This window comes from Parambassis ranga, chromosome 14 (genome assembly GCF_900634625.1).
Source record: "Parambassis ranga chromosome 14, fParRan2.1, whole genome shotgun sequence".
Classification (NCBI taxonomy): domain Eukaryota; kingdom Metazoa; phylum Chordata; class Actinopteri; family Ambassidae; genus Parambassis; species Parambassis ranga.
The window spans coordinates 16,471,763-16,492,348 of record NC_041034.1 but is presented as its reverse complement, the minus strand read 5'-3'; the positions used below and the strand labels follow the sequence as shown (position 1 = coordinate 16,492,348).

Below are 20,586 nucleotides of genomic sequence, written 5' to 3'. Positions count from 1 at the left end.
TCAGTCACCCCCTTAGAGCATCTGTACTCACACAGTGTTCCTCATTTTCAGTCCAGAGCTGTGTTTTGTGTTATAAAGTGCTATTAAGCTGACTGGAAGAACAGTTGGAGGATGGGGAGGGAAGGAAATATGTCTCCCTCATGTCCCATAATAAAGTTTGACCTGTCTTTAAGACCAGCATATTGCTACAAAAAGCACATGTTGGTGGGTTTTAGGTGGGGTGGTGGTGGTGGCAACATGGGATTGCATTTCCAAGTCAAAGAAGGGTGTTAAAAGCACCCCCAGCTGCCTACTGTTTTTTATTTTATGTGCTAGTGTGTAAAAAGGGCACCTGTCTCTTGTTAAAGAGAACTACACTGAAACTACACTATGGTGTTCTTCAATGTGTGTGGACAGATTTTCAGTGTTACACAGTGGTTTAATGCTGAAACTGTTCCACCTGTCAGATCTACATTCAGACCTAATCTTCAGTGCAGGTCCTGCACCAGTTGTCGAGGGTGAAATGTTTAAATAAGCGTTGCCTCATTGAGGTTTGTTCCATATGTTTTTAGCCACACTAGGAGCATGGATCGAGGGGTGGTTGGCTGGTCCACCACTTTGGTCTAGACTGAAATATCTCATGGTATGTTATGAAAGTTTGTACAGATGTCACATGATTGTTAACTTAGAAGATGCACATATACAGTCCTATGATGGGGTAGAAGAACACTGCTGAAGAACTGCTTCTACTCTTCTACTGTCAAGCAAGTAAAAGGCATGTTTTTAATGCCATGTGCTATTTAGTCAGTAGAGCTAGGCAGGCATGAACACACTCTTCATTCACAGTACTCATGGAACATGTTTCTTTCACTTTCATCCTGTTGCATCTGCTCTGCCTCCATCTCTCCCCATAATTTGGAGTTTCCTTCTGCGAACAGCCTTCCTCACCCCCCTGGCTAATCGCTTTCCACATTGCTGACCTTGAGTTCCCAACCATAATTGATTGACACTTTGAAAAGAGTGGGTTTTCTCTTTGACTGATGTTGTGGAACCTGAGAGAGTTTGTGAGTCGTCCTGCAAGCCAGAGACGGGTTGGAGGAAGCCTGGAGGCCGTGTGGATGCGGCCCCTGTGTCTACAGGGAAGAAGGATCACTGCAACACTAACAAACTGCTGGATTACAAAGCCACTGACTTGTTATGACAGGGAAGTGCTGTGTTTATGTTTAACTCAGAGCTTTGAAATGTATAGCACAGCGCTGGCCTGGGGCTGATGGAGTGGACTAAAATGTTGGTGGTGTGTATGTTAATGTGTGTGTATATGCGATGGTGTGCGTTTGTGTTAGTAAGACCAAAGAATCCAGTGAATGACGCGTGGACAGGACACAGGACTCCATCTTTAAGCTGTTTCCATGGCACTACCAGTGTGACTAACACACTCTGTCTGTTGAGTAGCAAGAAGTGTCTGCCATGACTTACCAAAACAATAATAACGACTAAAAGGTAATAGTGCATAATGCTTACATGAGGAGTGCCATGTGGAGGTTTGTGTGAAGAGAGATTTTTGCGAAGATTTGTTGCAACATCCAAACATTTTAGCTTGTGGAAATGTGTTTGTGCCAGTCATGCATTTGCGTGGATTCTTGCTGCATGTTTGTTACTGGATGTTTTCACAGAGGGCACAACAACAGATTTAGACCACAGGAAGCAAGAAGTGCCAAAATTCTTTTCTGTGATGGCCCAACAATAAACACCGTTTTATTGTGGCGATGATTTTTAGGTTGTTCTAAAACAGCCAATCATTACGCTTGCATTCAATTCCACCCTGGGCACTTTGCTTCATGACGTCTCCTCATGTCATAAATAATTTATAGTCTTGCCATTTCTATGTGTTTTTGTATTCTGTATGACAAAGCTTCAGTGTTGTTCAGCTGACTTAAGAAGAAATACAGACATAAAGACATTGGGAAGCCTGGTTTGTGGTATTCACATGCCTTTTTATTTTGTGGGAAAATTGCCATCTCAAGCTGCTGATAGCTGGTGGACACCATGAGCACCATGAGTACTGTCCATGTATTTTTGCAGGTTTCTAACATCAGCTACTGAATGGTATGTCACCATACAACTGCACTGACATACTTTGCAGATCTGTGTGAATGCTCATCATACTTCTGGTGTTCTGTGTATATAGGTTTGTTGACACATTGAGAATTAGACTTCAAACACACAGGGCGTGTCCCTCTGTCTGTCCACAGAACAGCTTTATGATTTTTTTGCTGCAACATGTGATTTTAGTGACACATTTAGATGTGAAGTTATTTGCATAGTGTATTATAGTCCCACACTGGGTTTAAAATAAACAATGTTCACTGATCAAGTTTGAATTGAAATCTGCTGGACTCATCAGAGCACTGGTGCGGCTGTACCCAGCTCACCGCCTTGATGTGCAAAGTTCATCCCACTTGAACTTTTGTGCTGTGTCACCTAATAGAATCAAGAAAAGCCAGCAGTGATTCCTGCAGAGAAAAATGAGAAAAAGGTGTCAGATGGAAAAATGATGCATCACAAAAGAATTAGCAGTTATTCCTCATCTGGTATTCCACTAGTGCAAGTGCTCAGCTCACTCCTCAGCTTCCTTTCTTTAAGACCCAACTCCTCTTCCTTCTCCAGGTTCTTTCTTCTCTGTCTAATCCCTTTTATAGAACAGAGAGACAGTCTGACGGGCCTGCATTTGGGGAGAAGCACTCCTACTTAAAGAAAGCGCCCGGGCAAATTTGGGGCTGGTGGTAATTATTTAGGCCTCATTATAGTATCACGTTTCCCCAAGTCATTCTCTGCGGTAACCGTTACTGGATATGGGTCTGACACTGTCAATAAAGTGGGGGGGAAAGATGACACGCCTTTTGTTTTGACAGGACCAAAGCACTAATGCCTCCTGTTCGTTTGCATTTGCAAAGACAGAAGGGGCGAGGGCCTCCACTTTTCCAGATGCTGTGACAGAGAAAGACCCTCTGCTCTGCTCCCCTGGCACCGGGCAGCTCTCACTCTCACATCAGCCTTTCATGTAAATCCACTTAGTGTAGGGTCACGACATGCAGGGATGTCTGATTGAGGAGTGTGTATCTGTTTTATCTGTGGCACTGAGAGCTTGACCACAGTGTGTGTGAAGACGCCAGCACTGCTTGATTATTGGTGCAGAGACGGATATGACATTTGAGAAAAGGCTCAGTCACTTGGCTTTCAGTGGCCCCCTGAAGCAACCGCTGAGATTTAGACACACACGTACACACTGCTGCACCCAGCTCTGCTCTGCAGAACCACACAGAGCCATTTGCACAAGTGGATCAGTAGACACACGCTTATACACACACGTGTTCCCATGCTAGCACATGCTCAGGTGCCTGTGGCAACAATACAGAGCTACATTCACTCATTAGCCCACATTTTAACACAAACTGCTGCTCTGCTGAGCAGAGCCGGCACCTGATGTGTTTTTAAAGTAGCTGGACAGGAAGCAAAGGGTCAGCTCCTTTGTCACCTCAGGCGACATACAGATTGTAGCCGAGTTGCCCAGTAACCTAGGTAACCAGATACAGATCTCTGCTTGCAATGCTTTTATATACTCTCGTCGTAGCATCCTCTACCAAAAGAAAGCTTTCATTTAGACAAACATATACAACATTTACAAAACTCGTTAAGGATTTTTTCATTACTGCTATGTTTGCCCCTAAACAGGTGCATCTTTAAAGAAATTTTATTCAGCCTAAATGTGGGAAGCTGCTGAAGAAGCTTCCTGCATTAGAAGTGGGTCAGAACCCAGAAAAACAGATACTATGCGCACATGCAGTTTTGCATGTGACAGGGCTGATTGAATTCTTCCTTGATATGCACCATGCTGGCAGGCTTTCCTGGCCTCCAGGCAGAGCTCCATTGCAGAAATCTTCTCCTCACTCTCAGCCTTGATTCATTTGATAGAGTAGTCACATACTGATGTGTGTCTTTCATCTCCTGCAACAACGATCTGCTTCTTTTTGATTGTTTTGTGTAAGCCATGACGGTCGGTAGCAGCTGGTAATTGATTGGTATGACTTGATGAGAGGCGCAAGATCCTTTTGCTTCCCCTCTTTAACACACACTGACATAACAGCCTGGCCCTGGTTCCCTGCTGGCAGCACATGAACTAAAAAGTTGTGCTGATTATTGGCAGATGAAAAAAGAAGATCCGCAGGGCTAAGTGAGGGGAAAAAATATTATTGACTTCTCACCGCAGCTACTATTTATTTTCCCCTTTTACTGTCCATATATTTGTTTTTGAGGCTGTTAGGTTCTTGCCTGGGAATATTTTTGGGGTAGTCTTTGATTGAGCTAGAAAGGAATGCCTTTAATCGTGGCTACAAAGGAACCGAGGGACATGTCCCCGTCAGTTTTGCAACAGATCTAGACAGATGAGGAGGAGGAGGCGGAATGGAGGAGTGAGCATTGTTAACAGTCTGTGGGGAACTGTTTGCGTGCCCTGTGGTTTCTAGTCCCTGTGAAATGGAGACTCAGTGATTTGGTTTCCCAGGCCCCTTTTTCTCAGGGCCACACAAAAACCAAATGAAGACGTTTCAGTCTGTCCTGGTTACTGTTTATAGTCCAGTACTTCTAAGTGGTAGATGGCACCATTGGTGGCACATGGAGAGTGTTCACAGCCATCTGATTGTAAGTGGTGTGGGCATATATCTAAAATAGAAGATAATGCTTAGTCTTGTCAACGATGCAAAACATAGACGCTGTGACCATTGAGGTGGTTGCCCTCAGAGCCTCAGAAAGCCAAAGGAAACTAAAAGCAGCCACTCCTTCTGAGTCAGTTTGGCTCAGCTTGGGATTATTATCTGCTTTATTAGGTATGATTGCACAGCTCCATGCATCAACATGTTTCACATCACAGCAAGATCCAGTCATGATCAAGTATTTACTGTTAAATCGTCCTGAATGTATCCCTTCCTTAGAGTTTCCCGTAAATCTATCGCAAAAAAAGAGTAGAGGTCATGGCATCAGTGAAGTTGTGTCATTAAAGGATTTTTTTTATTTCCTCCTTTTTCTTTGTTAAGGGCCAAGTTCAACTGTAGGCCTTTAATTTGGGCCTAGTAAATGCAGACTGGTAGAGGCAGCTGGCAGCGCAGCATGCAGGCCAGGCCAGGGGTTCATGCTGTCTTGATGCCTGCCTTCCTTCCTGAAGGTCGGCTGCCAATGTGGCAAGATGTGAGGGTCTGAAGACCTCATTCAGGGCAGAATACCCAACAATTTGTACTCTAACTAACCCTAACCCTGTGAACACACCTGTCGTGCTTTAAATGTTGGACTTTAAGTCTATATTATTGATAGTCCATTTTGTACAGATTACGCTTTTAATTATTTCCAATCAACTGGATCTATTGATATAAGTCTCAATCATTTATTCATTACTTTACTTTTAGGTCATTAGTATAATAATAAATGTAGTATAGAAATAAGTATGGTAGCAAGTGTTTACTACTTACATTTAAGTATTTAATCAGTTTGAGTTATTTGAACTTTTTATCCATTACTTTGTGTTTACCTATTACTAAGCTTTCTTTTTACTGCAAATTTATTTATTTCTATTTAAAGAGTTTATTTAAGTGTTTTAGCCTTCAGTGTCCATTGTTGTGAGCTAGCAAATTAAATGTTATTGATTACCTATAGGTAACATGAATACATTTTGTTCATTTAACCACTGGTTTTACTTAATCATTGACTCTGGTTGTTGAAAGCTATACTTTTATTCTATTAACACTGTTTTCAGCACCACACTTGCTAGCTCTGAATCTTCCTATAAAGCCCCTGCACTCTTAGGAGTTGGGCGTCTCTGTCTATAATCCAGTTCATACATTTTTGTGTGTTCAAGTAGGATTAGTGCTGCTGTTACCTGTGCGATAGTTCGGAGTAGATATCATACTCTACCTTGAACATTTTCAATGCTAATTTGATTATACGTATAACATTTCAACACTAACATTTCCCTCCCACCTTTGTTTTCTGTCCTCATTTTTTATCTGCTTGTCCCACATCGGTTCCTCAAGTCTGCTTTCTTTCTGGTCTGCTCTCTCTCCTCCTGACAGACATGCACCAGCCCTTTGCTGCACATTACGTCAATTCCCCTACCCGGGGGTGCCAGCTGTTGATGTCACCCATGGGTCTTTTTAATTTAGGGATTTCCGCTGGGTGAGATGAGGGGGAGCCCCGTGACCTCAGCCCACAGCCACATGAAGAGGCCCACCAGGGCAGAACTAGGACGGGGCAGGACTGGGGAAGGGCAATGCAGGGTGGGACCGCTCTACTGGGGTGTGGATGTGTGCAGGGGCCTGGGTGCTGCAGGGTGATCTGGGAGCACTGTGTCGGGGCTGTCTCCATTCTGGGAAGATTAGTGTTGTGTGGAGCTGTTTCAGGAGTGGATTGCAGCCTCCCTGACTGCTGTGCAACTCCTCGTTCCCGTGACAGCATGTCTGTGACTTGCAAACACTGCTGCTATCTCTTGAGCTCTTAAATGCAGCCTTTCAGCAGCTATGAATTTCCTTCCTTTCAGAGGGGATCAAATGTTCCTACCAAAGACTATCTCTCATTCTTTTAGTCCTCAAGGCTTTGAGTGGGAGTGAACATCGTCATCCATGTAATTGATTTCGCAGGGGTGCCAGAGTTTTTCCTCTTGATATCAGCTGGATATGGTTTGGAAGGAAACGCCTCAATTTAACACATAAAGGCTTCCATCAAGTGCAACTGTTGTTCTTGAATGGTGTGAAAACAGCTTTAGTATGTCTGTATAGACTTTTTTTCAAGGCTGTCTTGAAAACTTCTTCTCGTTTGGGTCATATGTACATATATATTTTTATGTATGTATATAAATAAATATGTCAATATGATATTTTTTGTGTTTCATTACACACTATGGAAAAAATGTGAATATACTATATGATCTTCATTGTCAGTTCAGAATCAGATTAGAATCAGAAATACTTTAATAATCCCAGAAGGGAAATTTCTGTCGGACATTTGGGTTTTCACCCACAGTGTAATTAAATAAAAAATGATAAATTGAATTCAAAAGTAAATTGCCATATGCACGGAAGAGCAGCTTTGAAGCTCAGCTCAGTGTGGAAGGCTCTGGATGTTCTTGCACTTCTGCACACATGTGTGTGTGGATGCTGCAAAAAGTCTAACTTTTTTATGTATTGCTTTCCATATATTGCATGAGTGTTAATCACTTTCTCTGTCACCTCTTTTGCAGTATCACCCTCTGTCTCTGTGCAACACAAGTGAGGATGAACGACAAGAGAGTGACTTCATCACCATTGTCAAACTGGAGCACAGGGTACCCCGCTGTCTGCCGCTGCTCGATAAGGTACTGATCAAACACAGACATGACGCTGAAACCTTCATGCATTTTTCTCTGATGATGAGTCTGGGAACCTCCCCTCTCTGTGACCCTTCCTCTTTCTCAGACATGGCAGCAGACAGACAAACCATCTTGTCCTCTCTCCAGTACCCCTTCCGCTCTTGGATTTAGACTTTAAAGGGAAGGTGGTTTTAGAGGGAGTTATTTGGCAGCAGCTTAATGTTTTGTTCAGGACAGTGATCTTTTAAAGTGAAGGCTTGGACAGGAGGGGGTGGGCTTAGCTCAGCACTGCTATGTAGCAAGTGGCAATGAGCCCTGGCTATGGATGTAAGGCTTTCAAGCCCCAGCTGTCACTGGTCCGATCCCAGCCAGCCAGCCAGAACCAGACACTCACTGTTCTCTATTTCTGCTTCCCTCTAATATGAATGCAGCCAGAACTCCATAGATTCCACCCACAATGGTTTAGATGTATGTGTAAGTTTGATGGAGTTGACCTAAATCTCCCTTGTGTTTAAGTATTCCACCATACACACTGGCTGGCATACCCTAACTTTAAAGTAGTGTGATTTAAAACTGTTGCTATTTTTTCCTTGTTTTTCAAGTGGTGACAAATTAGCAGGCAGGAGTATAGTTAGGCGACTGCCTTTTTTTAGCCTGTGTTTTCTTTTCCCCTAATTTAAAGCCATGTTTAGGAGCTGCCCGCCGTGGCGACGATGTAGAGACATTCCCACACTTCTCTGCTCCTTTCTTGCTTCTCCTGTTGCTCCCTCAGTGGGAACTAAACTGGGAAAGAGGGGTGTCACTCAAAGCTGACTCCAGAAAACAGTTTTGATTAAAGGCTTAATGGCAACACTGTGTTGTTCCATAAACAAAACGTCCTCTCTCCCTCGTGCAAAAGTACCCGTGAACAAAAGGCTGCTGCTTCCGAGTGCTTTCTCCCTCCCTTTGAAATCAGGAGAAGTGGAGGAGGAAGGAGGAGGCGTGTATGAGGGGGTCTTTCTTGTTGTTTTGGTTGTCTGGAAAGTAGATGTTGTAATAAACTCCGCTCCAGCCACCTGCATCCTCGCTTCCGTTGTGAGATTCAAAGCATTTTGGTGGTGGTGGATTTATTGGACATTCACTCTGCAGCTGTTGAGGAGTTTTCTCTTGGCCTTTTGAAGAGGATGAATCAGATGATTTGGGATGTGCGGTGCTGGGTCAGCCTCAGTCTCTGGATGAGACTTGTTTACAGTTTAGTCTGACTGTATCCCGCCCGGTTGATCTATAGATACTTCAACAGCCACAGAGGGCTCATGTTGCACCACATACACTTAGAATAGACCGTAAACCAAACAAAGTGAAGTTTGAAACCTTCAAGGATAAGGTTTCATTGTTATCCTCTGTTTTTATTTTGGTTTTCCTATAATCATCATTGCAGGGAGATTCCTTAGCTGATTTGCTCTAATGCTCTTTACACCAGATCAGACTTGCTGTATTTCTGAACTGCTTGGAAAAATACATTTTATCTCTCAGGATGTCTATGCTGCTCTTTTACACCTTGTTTTGACAAAGTAGGTCACCTTCAAATACAGAGGAAAACATCTTAAGCACTTCCGCTAGATATCCTACAGTTTAGGCCTCTACCCACCACCCCCAAGTAAATTACCCCAAGTTCATACTCTTGTATGAGTTGTGTATGTATTTTTGATTGCATTTAACAGCAGTAGATAATTTTTGTTGCTTAATATTTACCAGTGATTTTGAATCCTGCATTTGAAAACTTGAAAAATATAGATAAATTAAATTCTATGAAACAGACTGTAGTCTTGACTGCTGCTGAGGGCTGTGGTGCTTGTGGCACTTATGCCATAAAGATGATAAAATATCAATAACCAGCATGCATTGGGTTTGATGCTTTCTTAGGCTGTGGCCAGTCAGAGGCATTTAAGTGAGGTTTAAACCCCAATATTAGTGTTTGTAGCAAAACATTGACCCTGTTAGTCTCCCTCTGATGCAGACGCAGTTGTTCATCTACTCATACTTTCCACATTCTTCTGACAAAGTTTTCTTTTGCATTAATATTATTAAATACAAAAATCTGAAACTCAGAATTATCCAAGCAGTATACAAGAAGCTTTCGCTCCGTACTGCCCATCAGTCTGTTTCAGATGCATCTCTCTCCCTCTCTCTATGCAAAAGCCTGAATCAAACCCTCCACTGCTCTGGTGGTTTTGCATCATTAGACAACACAACACAAGGCCAGCGGCTCTCACTGCCAGCATGTTGTGCTACAGTAGAAGTGATCTGTCTGCTTTCCACTTGCCAGGATGCCTTTCCTGATTATACAAAAGCCCAGAGAAGATTCTGGAGTCACGGAGCAATACATGACTGAATGAAGAAAAGCATCACAGTGGTGCCAGGAGGACTGCTCTAAACATTAACCCTATTTCACTCCATAAAATTGTGCTTTTTAGTTGACTTTCTCACCTATGAACTTCAGCTCTGTGCAATGCCAAGAACATGAAGCTGTTTTAAAAGCAGCTCTTACAGTGATTGAGTTTTTGGCCCATGTCTGAACTTGTTGACTCTCTCTGCTTATTGATTCTGCTCCTCTCAGATGAAAAGACTTCTTGGCCCGATTGTGCTGTAATCCTGTTTTCTTTAACTAGGGTGTGTGTGTCTGTGTGTGTGTGTTAGCATACAGCATGTGAGCATGTGTAACAGTGCTTTTAGTGAGCTTTACAAAACTGGCAGCACAAAGGTGGTTTTAATCACATGGATAAACAGTGATAGAATGCATCTTTATTATTAATATTATAGTATTTTTAGAGTGTAGTGCTCACAAGCAAGATGACAGTCTTATAGTACTAGATATTATTATTAGATTATTACATTATTGTCGTTTCCAAGTGGGTCAGTTAGCCCTCCCACTGGTTTAACCTGCACTGAAACATGTCAAATGGATGAGTGGTTCTGATGAAGCCTAAGTTTGCCATTTGTTGATTGACATCAAATATACAAAATGCTAGGATGTTAATTGGGTCTCCCTTAATATAACCATGCTAGTCTACTAGCTACTTTGATGCCCCTGTTCCTATTACTGTGAAAGAGGGGAGAGGTTGAGCAGATTAGGAAGAGGTCAGCTTCAAAATTGCTTTTCAGGAAACCTGTGTGTGTCACATAGGGTTTGTCTACTCTTGCAGTGTGTTTTTGCACACTACCAGCCATCAGTTTGTTTTTGCTTTTACTGTACATACAGATATTTTGACCATCAGTAGGTTTTGATGTTGCCAACTTGAAATTTCAGATTGACGTGGACAGTTTATTCGCCCCTTAGCTTCTGCACATTTAAAAAGGAAAGGAAACAACCTCACAGGACTGCTAACAGATCACAGAGGGGCCACAATTCTTGTTCACAGTCACACATTTCCTCCTATTTGGAGGTGCAGTTATATTCATGTCCAGACACACTGTGTTGTACCTGTAGCACTCAAACAGTGTGGGATACATAGATTATATTTGGCCATGTTGAAGGTTATGATAAAAATTGCTATTCAATTTTCATGCTCCTTTACATACAGGGCAGTTCCCTTCTTATACTGATAGTATGGAAACTTGTGAGCTGTATGCTGTTGTCTGTGATAAATATGCTACCATGGGCAGGTGATGTCTCTTAAGCTTAAGTAGTAGTTGTGTAGTGTAGTTAATTATCTATACACTATAGTGTACAAACATAACGCACAGCTAGTTTTTGCATGTTTGATAGTTTTAAAAATATGTTATCCTAAATATGATATGGCAGGGGCTTAGTGGTAGAGCAGGTCATCCAAGGTTTGAAGGTTGGTGGTTCCTCCTTAGTCGCTGTTGTGTGTCCTTGGGCAAGGCACTTTACCCTCCGGCACACACAGGTGAATGAATGAATCACTGGTGGTCAGAGAGGCTGTAGGCACACATTGGCAGCCACGTCTCCGTCAGTCTCCCCCTACATGTGTAGGTTACAACCGCCACTGTGTGCATGTGGTGTAAATGAATAATGCATTTTAATATAAAGCACTTTGAGTGCCCAGCAAAAAGATGCTATATAAAACCAATGCATCATTATCATTATTATTATTTATGTGTGAGACTGTTTTCATATCAGATCAGTTTTCATATTACGACATAAACAGTAGCAATGATCCTCAAGTCAAAATTTTTGACAACTCATTTATCTCAGTCAACATTGCTGTAAAATTGAACCTGAACCATCTCTGTCACATCGTGTTGGTTATCGCAGTAACATGTCTACCTGCAGGCGACACTTAAAAGTCTCTTGATGTGTGCAGGTGTTGCCCTGGTTACCTGCTGTTTTGGAAGGAGACACTAGGATAGAATTGGCAGGAATCAATGGACCTGAGGGAGCATCAGAGAGACAAGTTTTAATTACTTTACGGCTCTATGAGACTTGTTCGTGTGTCAGTATCCTGCCCACTTATAGATACTGCAAATTAGTTAATCAAAATGACAAGTCTGAAGTGTACATAACAATCAGGGTTTCTGTGGTTATTTTGAAACACCCTAATGCTTGTTGCACAATGTTTAAGTGGAAGTGTTGTGTTTAGTTGTGGCTCAATAGAAGCAACATCACTTCAGCTCAGAACAAATGCATGCAGACTACAAAGAGAGACGTCAGAGTGAAGAGGTGGAGGGCTCAGGGCATCGCTGGGCTGGCTGTCCGCCCACTGCTGCCAGCAGTGACTATCCATGATACTAAACCACCACATTGCTGGAAAATGTAAAGGATTAAGAAGTCATAAAAACTAGTACTACTTAATGGTTAAATTGATCTCCCTGTGGCCTAAACTCTCAGGCCAGGAAGAGTGGTCCCAGTGACAGGAAGTGGTTGAAAACAAGGGAAGCCCGTGCAGGGAGAAATAAATCACGGCCCTCATGACAATGTTTTTGTCTCCTTGTGTCTTAAGTTGTCAAGTTGGGGGGTGACTCCGACTTCAGGCTATTCCTGCTTGCTGTTTTTTAGCAAAGACGGAGGCTGGAAATGCAATGGCAGCTGCCTTTGGCTGCTTTTCCTTTGGTGGCTGAGTCCAACATCTCCAGCTCATCTGAGACAAGTGAAGTAGGAGGAACACAGGGGAACATCTGGAAAAGGAGGATATCTCAGCTTCTGAGTCTAAATGCAAAAGGCAGCAGGTACACAATGGATATTTTGGCTGGTATGAAGTGCGTCAGTGTTAGCGGGCTTCTGGATTCACTTTGATTTTTCTCCCAAGAAAATTCATTATTTGCTTCTCTCTGCCAGACTGTTGCACGGGATGAACCTTGCCTTTCTGCTTCTGTCTTCTGCTAGTCAGAGTCGGTTTTACCTTTGCAAACTTGGCCATGCTTTGCTGATCTAACAGCAAGGACCATGCACCTATTAAACCATTGCATGCAACTTAAATGTTTTCATCTTGAAAGTATAAAAAACACACGCGCCACATTCCTACTGTTTCCAGTATGATATAAACTGTAAATCACTGCATAAAACATTTGAAAACCGCATGGGGACAGTTGAAAATCTATTTTTCAGTCCTCTGAGCTGAAGGTACAAGCTCTTTCTTCCTGTTATCATGAGCATAATATTCCTTCTGCTCCTAGTCAGATAGGTTTACAGTGCTTTGATCATTCTTGAATGCAAATGCTTTGCTAGCCTTGTGCTAATGCTAGTGACATTGAATTACTTTGGGCTTATCCCTCCAAGACTCCAGGACTCCTCCTGCCTTTACTGCCCATTCTGTTTGACCCCAACGACTCAGTTTTCTCCCTCCTATTTCCTTTATGCTAAAGTTAGGCACTCGCCATATCACTGTGGAGATAACTCAGTAGGAAGTACTTAGCTTCGAATCCAGCAGCCTAATGACTGCCTTCTTTTCAGTCAGTGCACTCATTACAGCTCTCGCTGTGCCCTTGATGTAATTTGTGGTTTGATTAGGCCGTCTCTGAGGGTTCTTTTATTTATTTTGTCTTTGAGACAGATGGTGTTCTGACTGCAGAGCTATTTGCCTGAGCCACAGTGCTTTGACTCTTGATCTTTGCACAATGATGCAAATATTGAACACTCACAGTGGTTTTTAATAAAGCCAAACAATGGGCACCTTTGTCAGGCTGTTCTCTGATCCACCTACACAGGCAGTATTTTAACTCCACCTCCTCCTGCAGACTGTGTTCACATCAGCTGCAGTCCTGTGGCATGATGTTGTCAGAGTTAGTACTGGTAATAGTGTGTGTTCATACATATGTACGAAGTGTGTGTGGCACATTGTGGTAGTAACAGATCAATACACTGAAACACCTTGTATCTACAGTAGGGCAGTAGTGGAGTGCAAATTTAAGTGATTCTTAAATTAGATTCTTAGATTAGTAAGATGTTAGTTAGAAGTGTTACTTTATATTGCACTGACTATATTAATAACTCAGTAGCTCTCAGAGCTGCTAGTGTGCCATGGAAACATACAAGTATTTATTTACATGGCACATATTTAGCCATTCTGATGCCAAAAGTGTTTTCTATTCTTTTAGCTGATACATTAATTTTTATTATCTTAGGTTGAGATACTGTATGTCAGGAGTATGAATACTTTGTGCTAATTAGCAACTGTTAGCATGATAAACTAATATGATGAACATGGTAAACATCATTCTTGGTAAATATCATCACTGTGAGCTAATAAGCTAACGTGATAACTGTGTTTGTGTCATATTTATAATTTATTGTAAAAGAATGGGTGTGTGAAGCTCCAGGGAGTCACTAAATGAAAATGAAAAGCAAAAATAAAAATACTGAAGTCTGAGTTCATCTGTATGTCATACTGAGCTGCTTCCTCCTTTTAAGTGGTTCAGCATGACATTTTAGTGGCTAACACTATGCTCATTTCTAACCCAGAGCACATCATTGAGTTTTTGTTTGCATGCCCCTCTTGCTTGCAGACATATATTCAGACACACTGAGTAAGTGATGAGCATTTTACTGTGGGACCTGCTGTCCTGGATGCTTATGCAGAATCTGCTGTGTTAGAAGTCCAAGGACAGGAAAACTGTGATAAGTCCTGTGTTGTCGTCCCACAAGCATTCCCATGGGACTCAGCCAGAGAATATTTTGGACAAAGAAGCTGCATGCTATAAACAAAACAAGTCTTGGGTTTCTGCTTGTTGACCTCAGCTTGTCTCTGGAGGGCTGGAGGCACAGCTTCAAAGAATGAATGCATTTCAATACAGGCCTGTGTTGTAGATGCTGGTCTCCTGCTGTAACCACCTGAACGGTGGTGATGAGAGTTCACAGAGGAGTAATCTGTGAAGAGGGTTGTGGCTGCACCTATACTGTACAGTGGTGTACTTTTAATACGTGGTCCGTGCAGCTGGGTGAGAGATTAAGCAAAAGCTTTTGGAACAAGCTTTTTTTTTCCTTGTGCAGGGGGAGACCTTTCACAGAGAGCTTGGCTTTGTGAGCAGCTGAACAATGAGTGGAATACTTCAGGTTCCCCTGCTTAATGGGAAAGTGCATTCCTTTTTTTGTTGCCACTTCAAAAACAAGTGGTGTGCTTTGCATTTCGCAGTCATGTGTGGTTTTTGGAACAGTGATTTTGGTGGCCCCTGAGAAGCACAAAAATCACACTGAATTAAATGTGTCTGTTCAGGTGTGCAGGTAGTGTACAAAAGGGCAGCATGGTTACAGAAATGTCAGGAGATGGAAGGAATGAGGTCTTTGTGTCTGTTTGAAGGCACATGAGGAAAAATGCATTACACAACTGACCCACAGAAGCTATAAACACAAGTCTCACCAAACATCATCGTCAATAATCAATAATCGGTCATACACATTTCAACCTAGCATTTGAGACTCAGAGGTTAGACAGGCCCAATCACTCTCAGGTCACAGCTCAACAGATGTCACCTTTACCTGCAACATTGTTGTCGTTCAGCTCAGTTCTGCACTGTCATCACTCCCGCCATCGAGGTGTGAGTGATTTGCAGAGGGTCTGCTTCTCCGCTCTCTCTCTACTCATCCTGTCATGTCTTGTCGGTTTCTCGCCTGATGCCAGCGTTGCTAAGCTAAACACTGGCTGGGCCTATGGCACGGCAAACTCTCCTCTCCACATGTACATAAGATCTGGAAGACATGTTGTTTGCTTTGAGAGGTGATGTTTTCAGATGCTGGCTCTCATTTCCAGTGCCTGACGATTAGCAGCTTGTTGCTCCCGCTTTCTCACTTTTCTGCTCTTCCCTTTTTCTCCCCCGTCGCCAAGCTGACACAGGCTGTGTACTGGCTCTGCATAGTTACCGTCGGCATGCGGAGCTCAACACAGTCTTCTCTGAGTCCAATTGGAGTTTGTCGACAAGATCGCCGCAAAAGTTTTGTACCCAAATAGCGAGATGTCTACAGTGTCGCTCAGTGGAAATGCCTCTCCAAAATAGAAGCAGTTGGACTGTCACCTGCTTGTGTATGTGTGTGGATTGCAAAGTATCCATAAGATGCTCCAGCTCATATTTAGTCCTGTTTTTCTAATGAAAAGAGGAAAGGCATACGTGCAGTTTTCTATAATCCTTCATTTTATGTTGTAGAGAAAAGGGCAGATCCTTTTCCGTTTTGAAACATTATAGCAATTTAATGGAATCATCTAAACTTTATCATAACCTAATGTACAAAAATATGTACATTCAATTATTTTACATATAAAAGGCAGCATGCTGCCTATTAGAACCAGCTATACGAGATTTGACAACTCCCTTTTTAAATCTGCAAATTTTGAATAAAGAAGAACAGTGATTTTTATGCAAATTACATTACATTAAAAGCAAACTTCTATATGCTGCAACTCCACATGTTAACAGTGGGCATCTTCATGCATCTGCTTCTTGTGTGACGTGTATACATGTAGGTAACCATATTGAATTATTTTGCATTTTCCAAAAGCCATATTGCAGTTATGACTTTAAGTGTTTGACTTTAACGGTCTGTTATCGAATTAACTGACAGTGTTGATTAGGACAATGACCCACTGATGAAATTAACATTGAGTAGATAGCGTTATAGAATCAGTCTCTCTGGCGACGTTTACCCGGGTGATGTGTGATCCATCACTGAGCTGTTTTCTGACATTCTGATGATCTCACACAGGTTACTCTGTTCATATCTGAAAACACACCTGTACTGCTTGTGCTGTACTGACATTGCTAAGGCAAAGTTGAACCAGTTCGAGGTGTTGAGCTCTCACACAGATGACCCCTAAAATTAACCAGCTCAGCTAATGAGTCTGTGGTGAGAGAAAATGCTATTGTGTATTTGTTGTCACGCACACACACACACACACACACACACACTAATACATTGTCTGAGTGTCTATGCATGCTAGGCAGTTTATCTGCTGCCTGAGGGCTGACACGCCACCCTCTTGCTGGGCTGCTCCCGGTATTCAAGAATGAAAAGTGTTTGCGTCTCAAGGCGTTCTTATTAGAGCGGCACATCTCTCACTTGTTTCTTCAAAGGGAGCGTGCGAGGGTCAGGGTTTCATCAGACTGTCGTCGCCACTCACTGCACATGATGTGCACTAAAAATAGGATGCCGTGTCATTCTCAAAAAGAAAGACAGAGCCCAGTGATACCAGTGCGTGCCAATTTTCTGTTATTAAAATGCCTTCATCCAAACTAGTGGGGAGACACCTTGAGCTGGCTGTGGGGATTGAGGGGTGATGGTGGGGTTGTGGTGCAGTGCCAGAAGATTTAGAGGTTTGGCTATGGTGGTGATGTTTGTGTACTTCCTTATCACTTCAGGTTTTTGGCATTAGCAGGAGTCACCGGGCCTGCAGAGCTGAAGATGTTTTTCCACATGGGGATGGTAAATAGGATCATATGATGAGAGCTTAATGGCCCTGCAGTTACAACTGTACTATATCACTGCCTCTCCCTGATGAATGAGGCGTTCATAGGGCAGTAAGTTATTATTATTGCAGTGTTAGTCCTTTGATCTTCCAGCAGTTTGAACCCTGCAGTTTTTAGAGGGGTGGCTTGTTGAAATAGCTTTGCAGATGGAATCGGGCCTGGTCTTGTCCCGGCTATGAGGAGCGGAGGCCTGGAGGTGAGCAGAGGCTCCAGCAGGAAGGAAACCTGACTGCAGGGGCATGACACTGCTGTCTAATGGAACCTTGGTTCCTAATGTCTAAATGGATCAAAGAAAACATTTATTCTCGTATATTTGTGATTGATCTGAGGTATTTTTGTTCACCACTTGATTTGTGTTCCTGCTGTAGAGATGTTTTGTTGAAAAAGGGGAAAGGCCCAGTTTGTCTTCAAAGACTCTGAATATAAAGGTGCTGCCTTGAATCCTTGCTCAGGAGTTGCAATAAACCACAAGATGTCATCGTTGCCAGGACATTCCTCTGTTAATGACAAAGGCGAATGGTAAGTATCACGGTGAAATGTGAAGACGGAGAAAAGAAGAGAGCAGGAGGGAGTCAGAGAGGTGAACGGGTTGATTCAGAGGAGTGGCAGGCGAGGCCAGAGGGCGACCCACCCTGGCCCTGTCTGTCTGACTGCCTCAAGGTCAGGTCTACCAGGTCAGCAGCAGGACTGTTGACAGGAAACTTTGTTGCTTTGATTGAACTCTTTCACGTCTTTCTGTTGTCACCCGTCCCTCTCTGCTGCTTACATTCCCTCCTGTTTACCTATCTAATTCTCTTTCCACCCTCCCATCCTCTATCAGTTCGTCTGGCAAATCCCAGCTCTCATTGTGCAGGCTGAGCCGCTGGCCCTCTTTAAGATCTGCATTAGAATGTTGTTTTTATATAGCAGCAAGCGGAGGCATGTGGAGTCTCTTTTGAACTGCTCGGCAAACAGATGGAAGTTTTCACGCTGCCTTTATGAGATTAACTGAAACATTCCCATAAAAAAGACATTTCCCTGCATCCCTTCACACTCCACTGTCTCACTCTCTCTCTACTTTCTTTCTCTCTTCATCTCTGTCTCTTTTACTTTCTCTCTGTTTTTTTCTGGCTCGCCTCAGGCTTGGGCAAGGGAACGCTGCTGCTGAAAGTGAAGTGGAAAGTAGACAGGTTTGTGTTACCAATAACTACTTCCCCAGGCAAGCTAGCGAGCACCGAATGTGTCTCAGAGTTCAGAGCAAACCAGCAAACAGGTCCTGTGAGTGCGACCCTGCAGGCAGAGGGAGTGATTTCTGGTTTCTCCTCTGCAGGGTGAACCTGTTTAACTCTGACTCAGGTAGACGTGTGCCAAGTGCCCTCCTCAATGGCTTTTAACAGGGGTCTGACAAAACAGATTCACAGGGCAGACAGTACAGTATGTAATTCACCAGGATACAATGAGACTATTTAGTCTCCAGTTTGCATGGGGTGGATGCCTAATGGCTATCAAGCATGGTTAATTTGAGATTTGGGGATTTTTCTTATTTTGACCCACATGTTGTAAGGACGTGTTCGAGGCCGTATGAAATTCTGAAAGGCCAACTCTTGTCACAAGCTATACATGTGAGCTGCACTGACTTACAGTACCTACCAACCTTTGTTTGTTAGCAGACAGGAAATGTCTCATGCTGGAACCCAGTATGAATGGCTTACATGACCTGTTGGTTTTTACCTGGCCTAGCCATCATGGTCCACGATAACTGCTGAAGTATTTCAATGTAGATGCTGGAGGGTGTTCAGTGTGTTTCTCAGTAAAATGTCCTGACTTTAACCACCTTAGGATGAGTTCCAGTGTGATCCTCTATTTGTATCCATCTATTTGTTCAGTACATAACCAAATGCCTGCAGAACAACCACTGTAACGGCTCTTTAGCTTGTTTAAAAAAAGCTGTTAAATGTGGTAAACATACCGGTTATTATTGCACTGTTATCAATGTGAGCGTGTTAGCTCATGTTAGCATTTAGTTCTAAAGACTGTGTTTAAATAGCAGACGCACAGGCAGGCTACAGAGTGCTGGAAGGAAGGAAGGAGTCCTAAAACAGAAATGCACTACACAAAGTTTGTGGTTTTTGAATGAGTTTTGATTAGATGTTTGATGTACGTTCAACATAAGCTCATAGAAAGTGGTTTTCTAACAAGTGGCTAAACGAGATGATAAACGAGGTGGTTGAGGACATTAGATGTCATCATGACAAACAGCTCAACCACGCTATGCTTGATGTTCAAGTCAAGGAGCAGTTTGTTCATACCTTTTCAAAAAATTGTAAAGTGATGTTCATTTGTTTAGATTATCTTACTGAGTGAAACATGTAAATGCCATAAACTTATGGAGTTTATTTACTATAATAATCCATCTTGTTGACATGGTGAACCCAGCTGATGCTAACGTTCTGGTTGGCCTGCAAACATACATCATCCCTTGGAGTTACTATACCATATTTTAAAGATGGTAAAGCCACTAAATAGATAATAGATAATTAAATAACATCCTGTACAAATGTGGGGCAGGGTAGTTACACATCCATTTTGTTATAATACAGTTTTTTTCTGTTCTGCTCCAATCATCTGATTTAGACCAATAAAGAAGAAGAAGCCTCTGAAAGCCTTAGGAAACTACAATTAGTGTTTTTAACTGTTTTAACTGTTGTGTTTTAACTGCATTATAAAGGTCAAAGATATAAATGCCTTTATTTTCAATGAAGACCTTTCATTGAGTTAACAGAAATATAATTTCCATTGATGTATATGACAGAATATTATGTTGGGCATTCTTGCAGTTTTTGTAAGTTTTTTTATGTAAGTTAACCTCATTTACAGACAGCTCAGTTGTCACTGCTGGTCCTGTCTATGTACGTGTGTTTACTCTGCAGAAAGACACGGCTTACTGCATGGCCTGTTCCAAGAATGAATTCCTGGAGGCTTACAAGAGCTGTTGAATGAGATGGAGGGCTCAGGGCAGGAATGATGGAAGGGCGGGAGAGGAGGGAGGCTGTTCCACACTGTAGGAGGGGTGTCAGGCTCTCACTTACAGGCCTGATTAAATAACAGGATGCTTTATGAAAACAAGAACATTATCTGCCTCTTAAAAGGCCGGGAAAAGCCCTCTAATTGGCTTCCCCTGACTCTCTGTGTTGCCGCCCATCGGTAAGAGGCAGAAAACAAAACAAAAAAAAGATGCAAAACTTTTTCTCAGCCTTCTCTAGTTATGTTCTCATCAGAATTAAAGGAATGTATCAACACACTGATATAAAACCTCCAAGAAAGGGTGTCTCTTTCTGCTCAAAGGA

At 42.6% G+C, this 20,586-nt stretch overlaps 1 protein-coding gene across 2 annotated transcripts in view; it reads left to right on the top strand.

The window, feature by feature from the left end:
* Positions 1-20,586, top strand: part of rnf43 (ring finger protein 43) — a 66,530-nt gene that overhangs the window by 33,283 nt on the left and 12,661 nt on the right. For both annotated transcript variants that reach the window (XM_028421222.1, XM_028421220.1), the window contains exon 2: positions 7,262-7,375. In XM_028421222.1, coding sequence (XP_028277023.1) covers positions 7,262-7,375 — 114 coding nt within the window. The remainder of the gene's footprint in view (positions 1-7,261; positions 7,376-20,586) is intronic.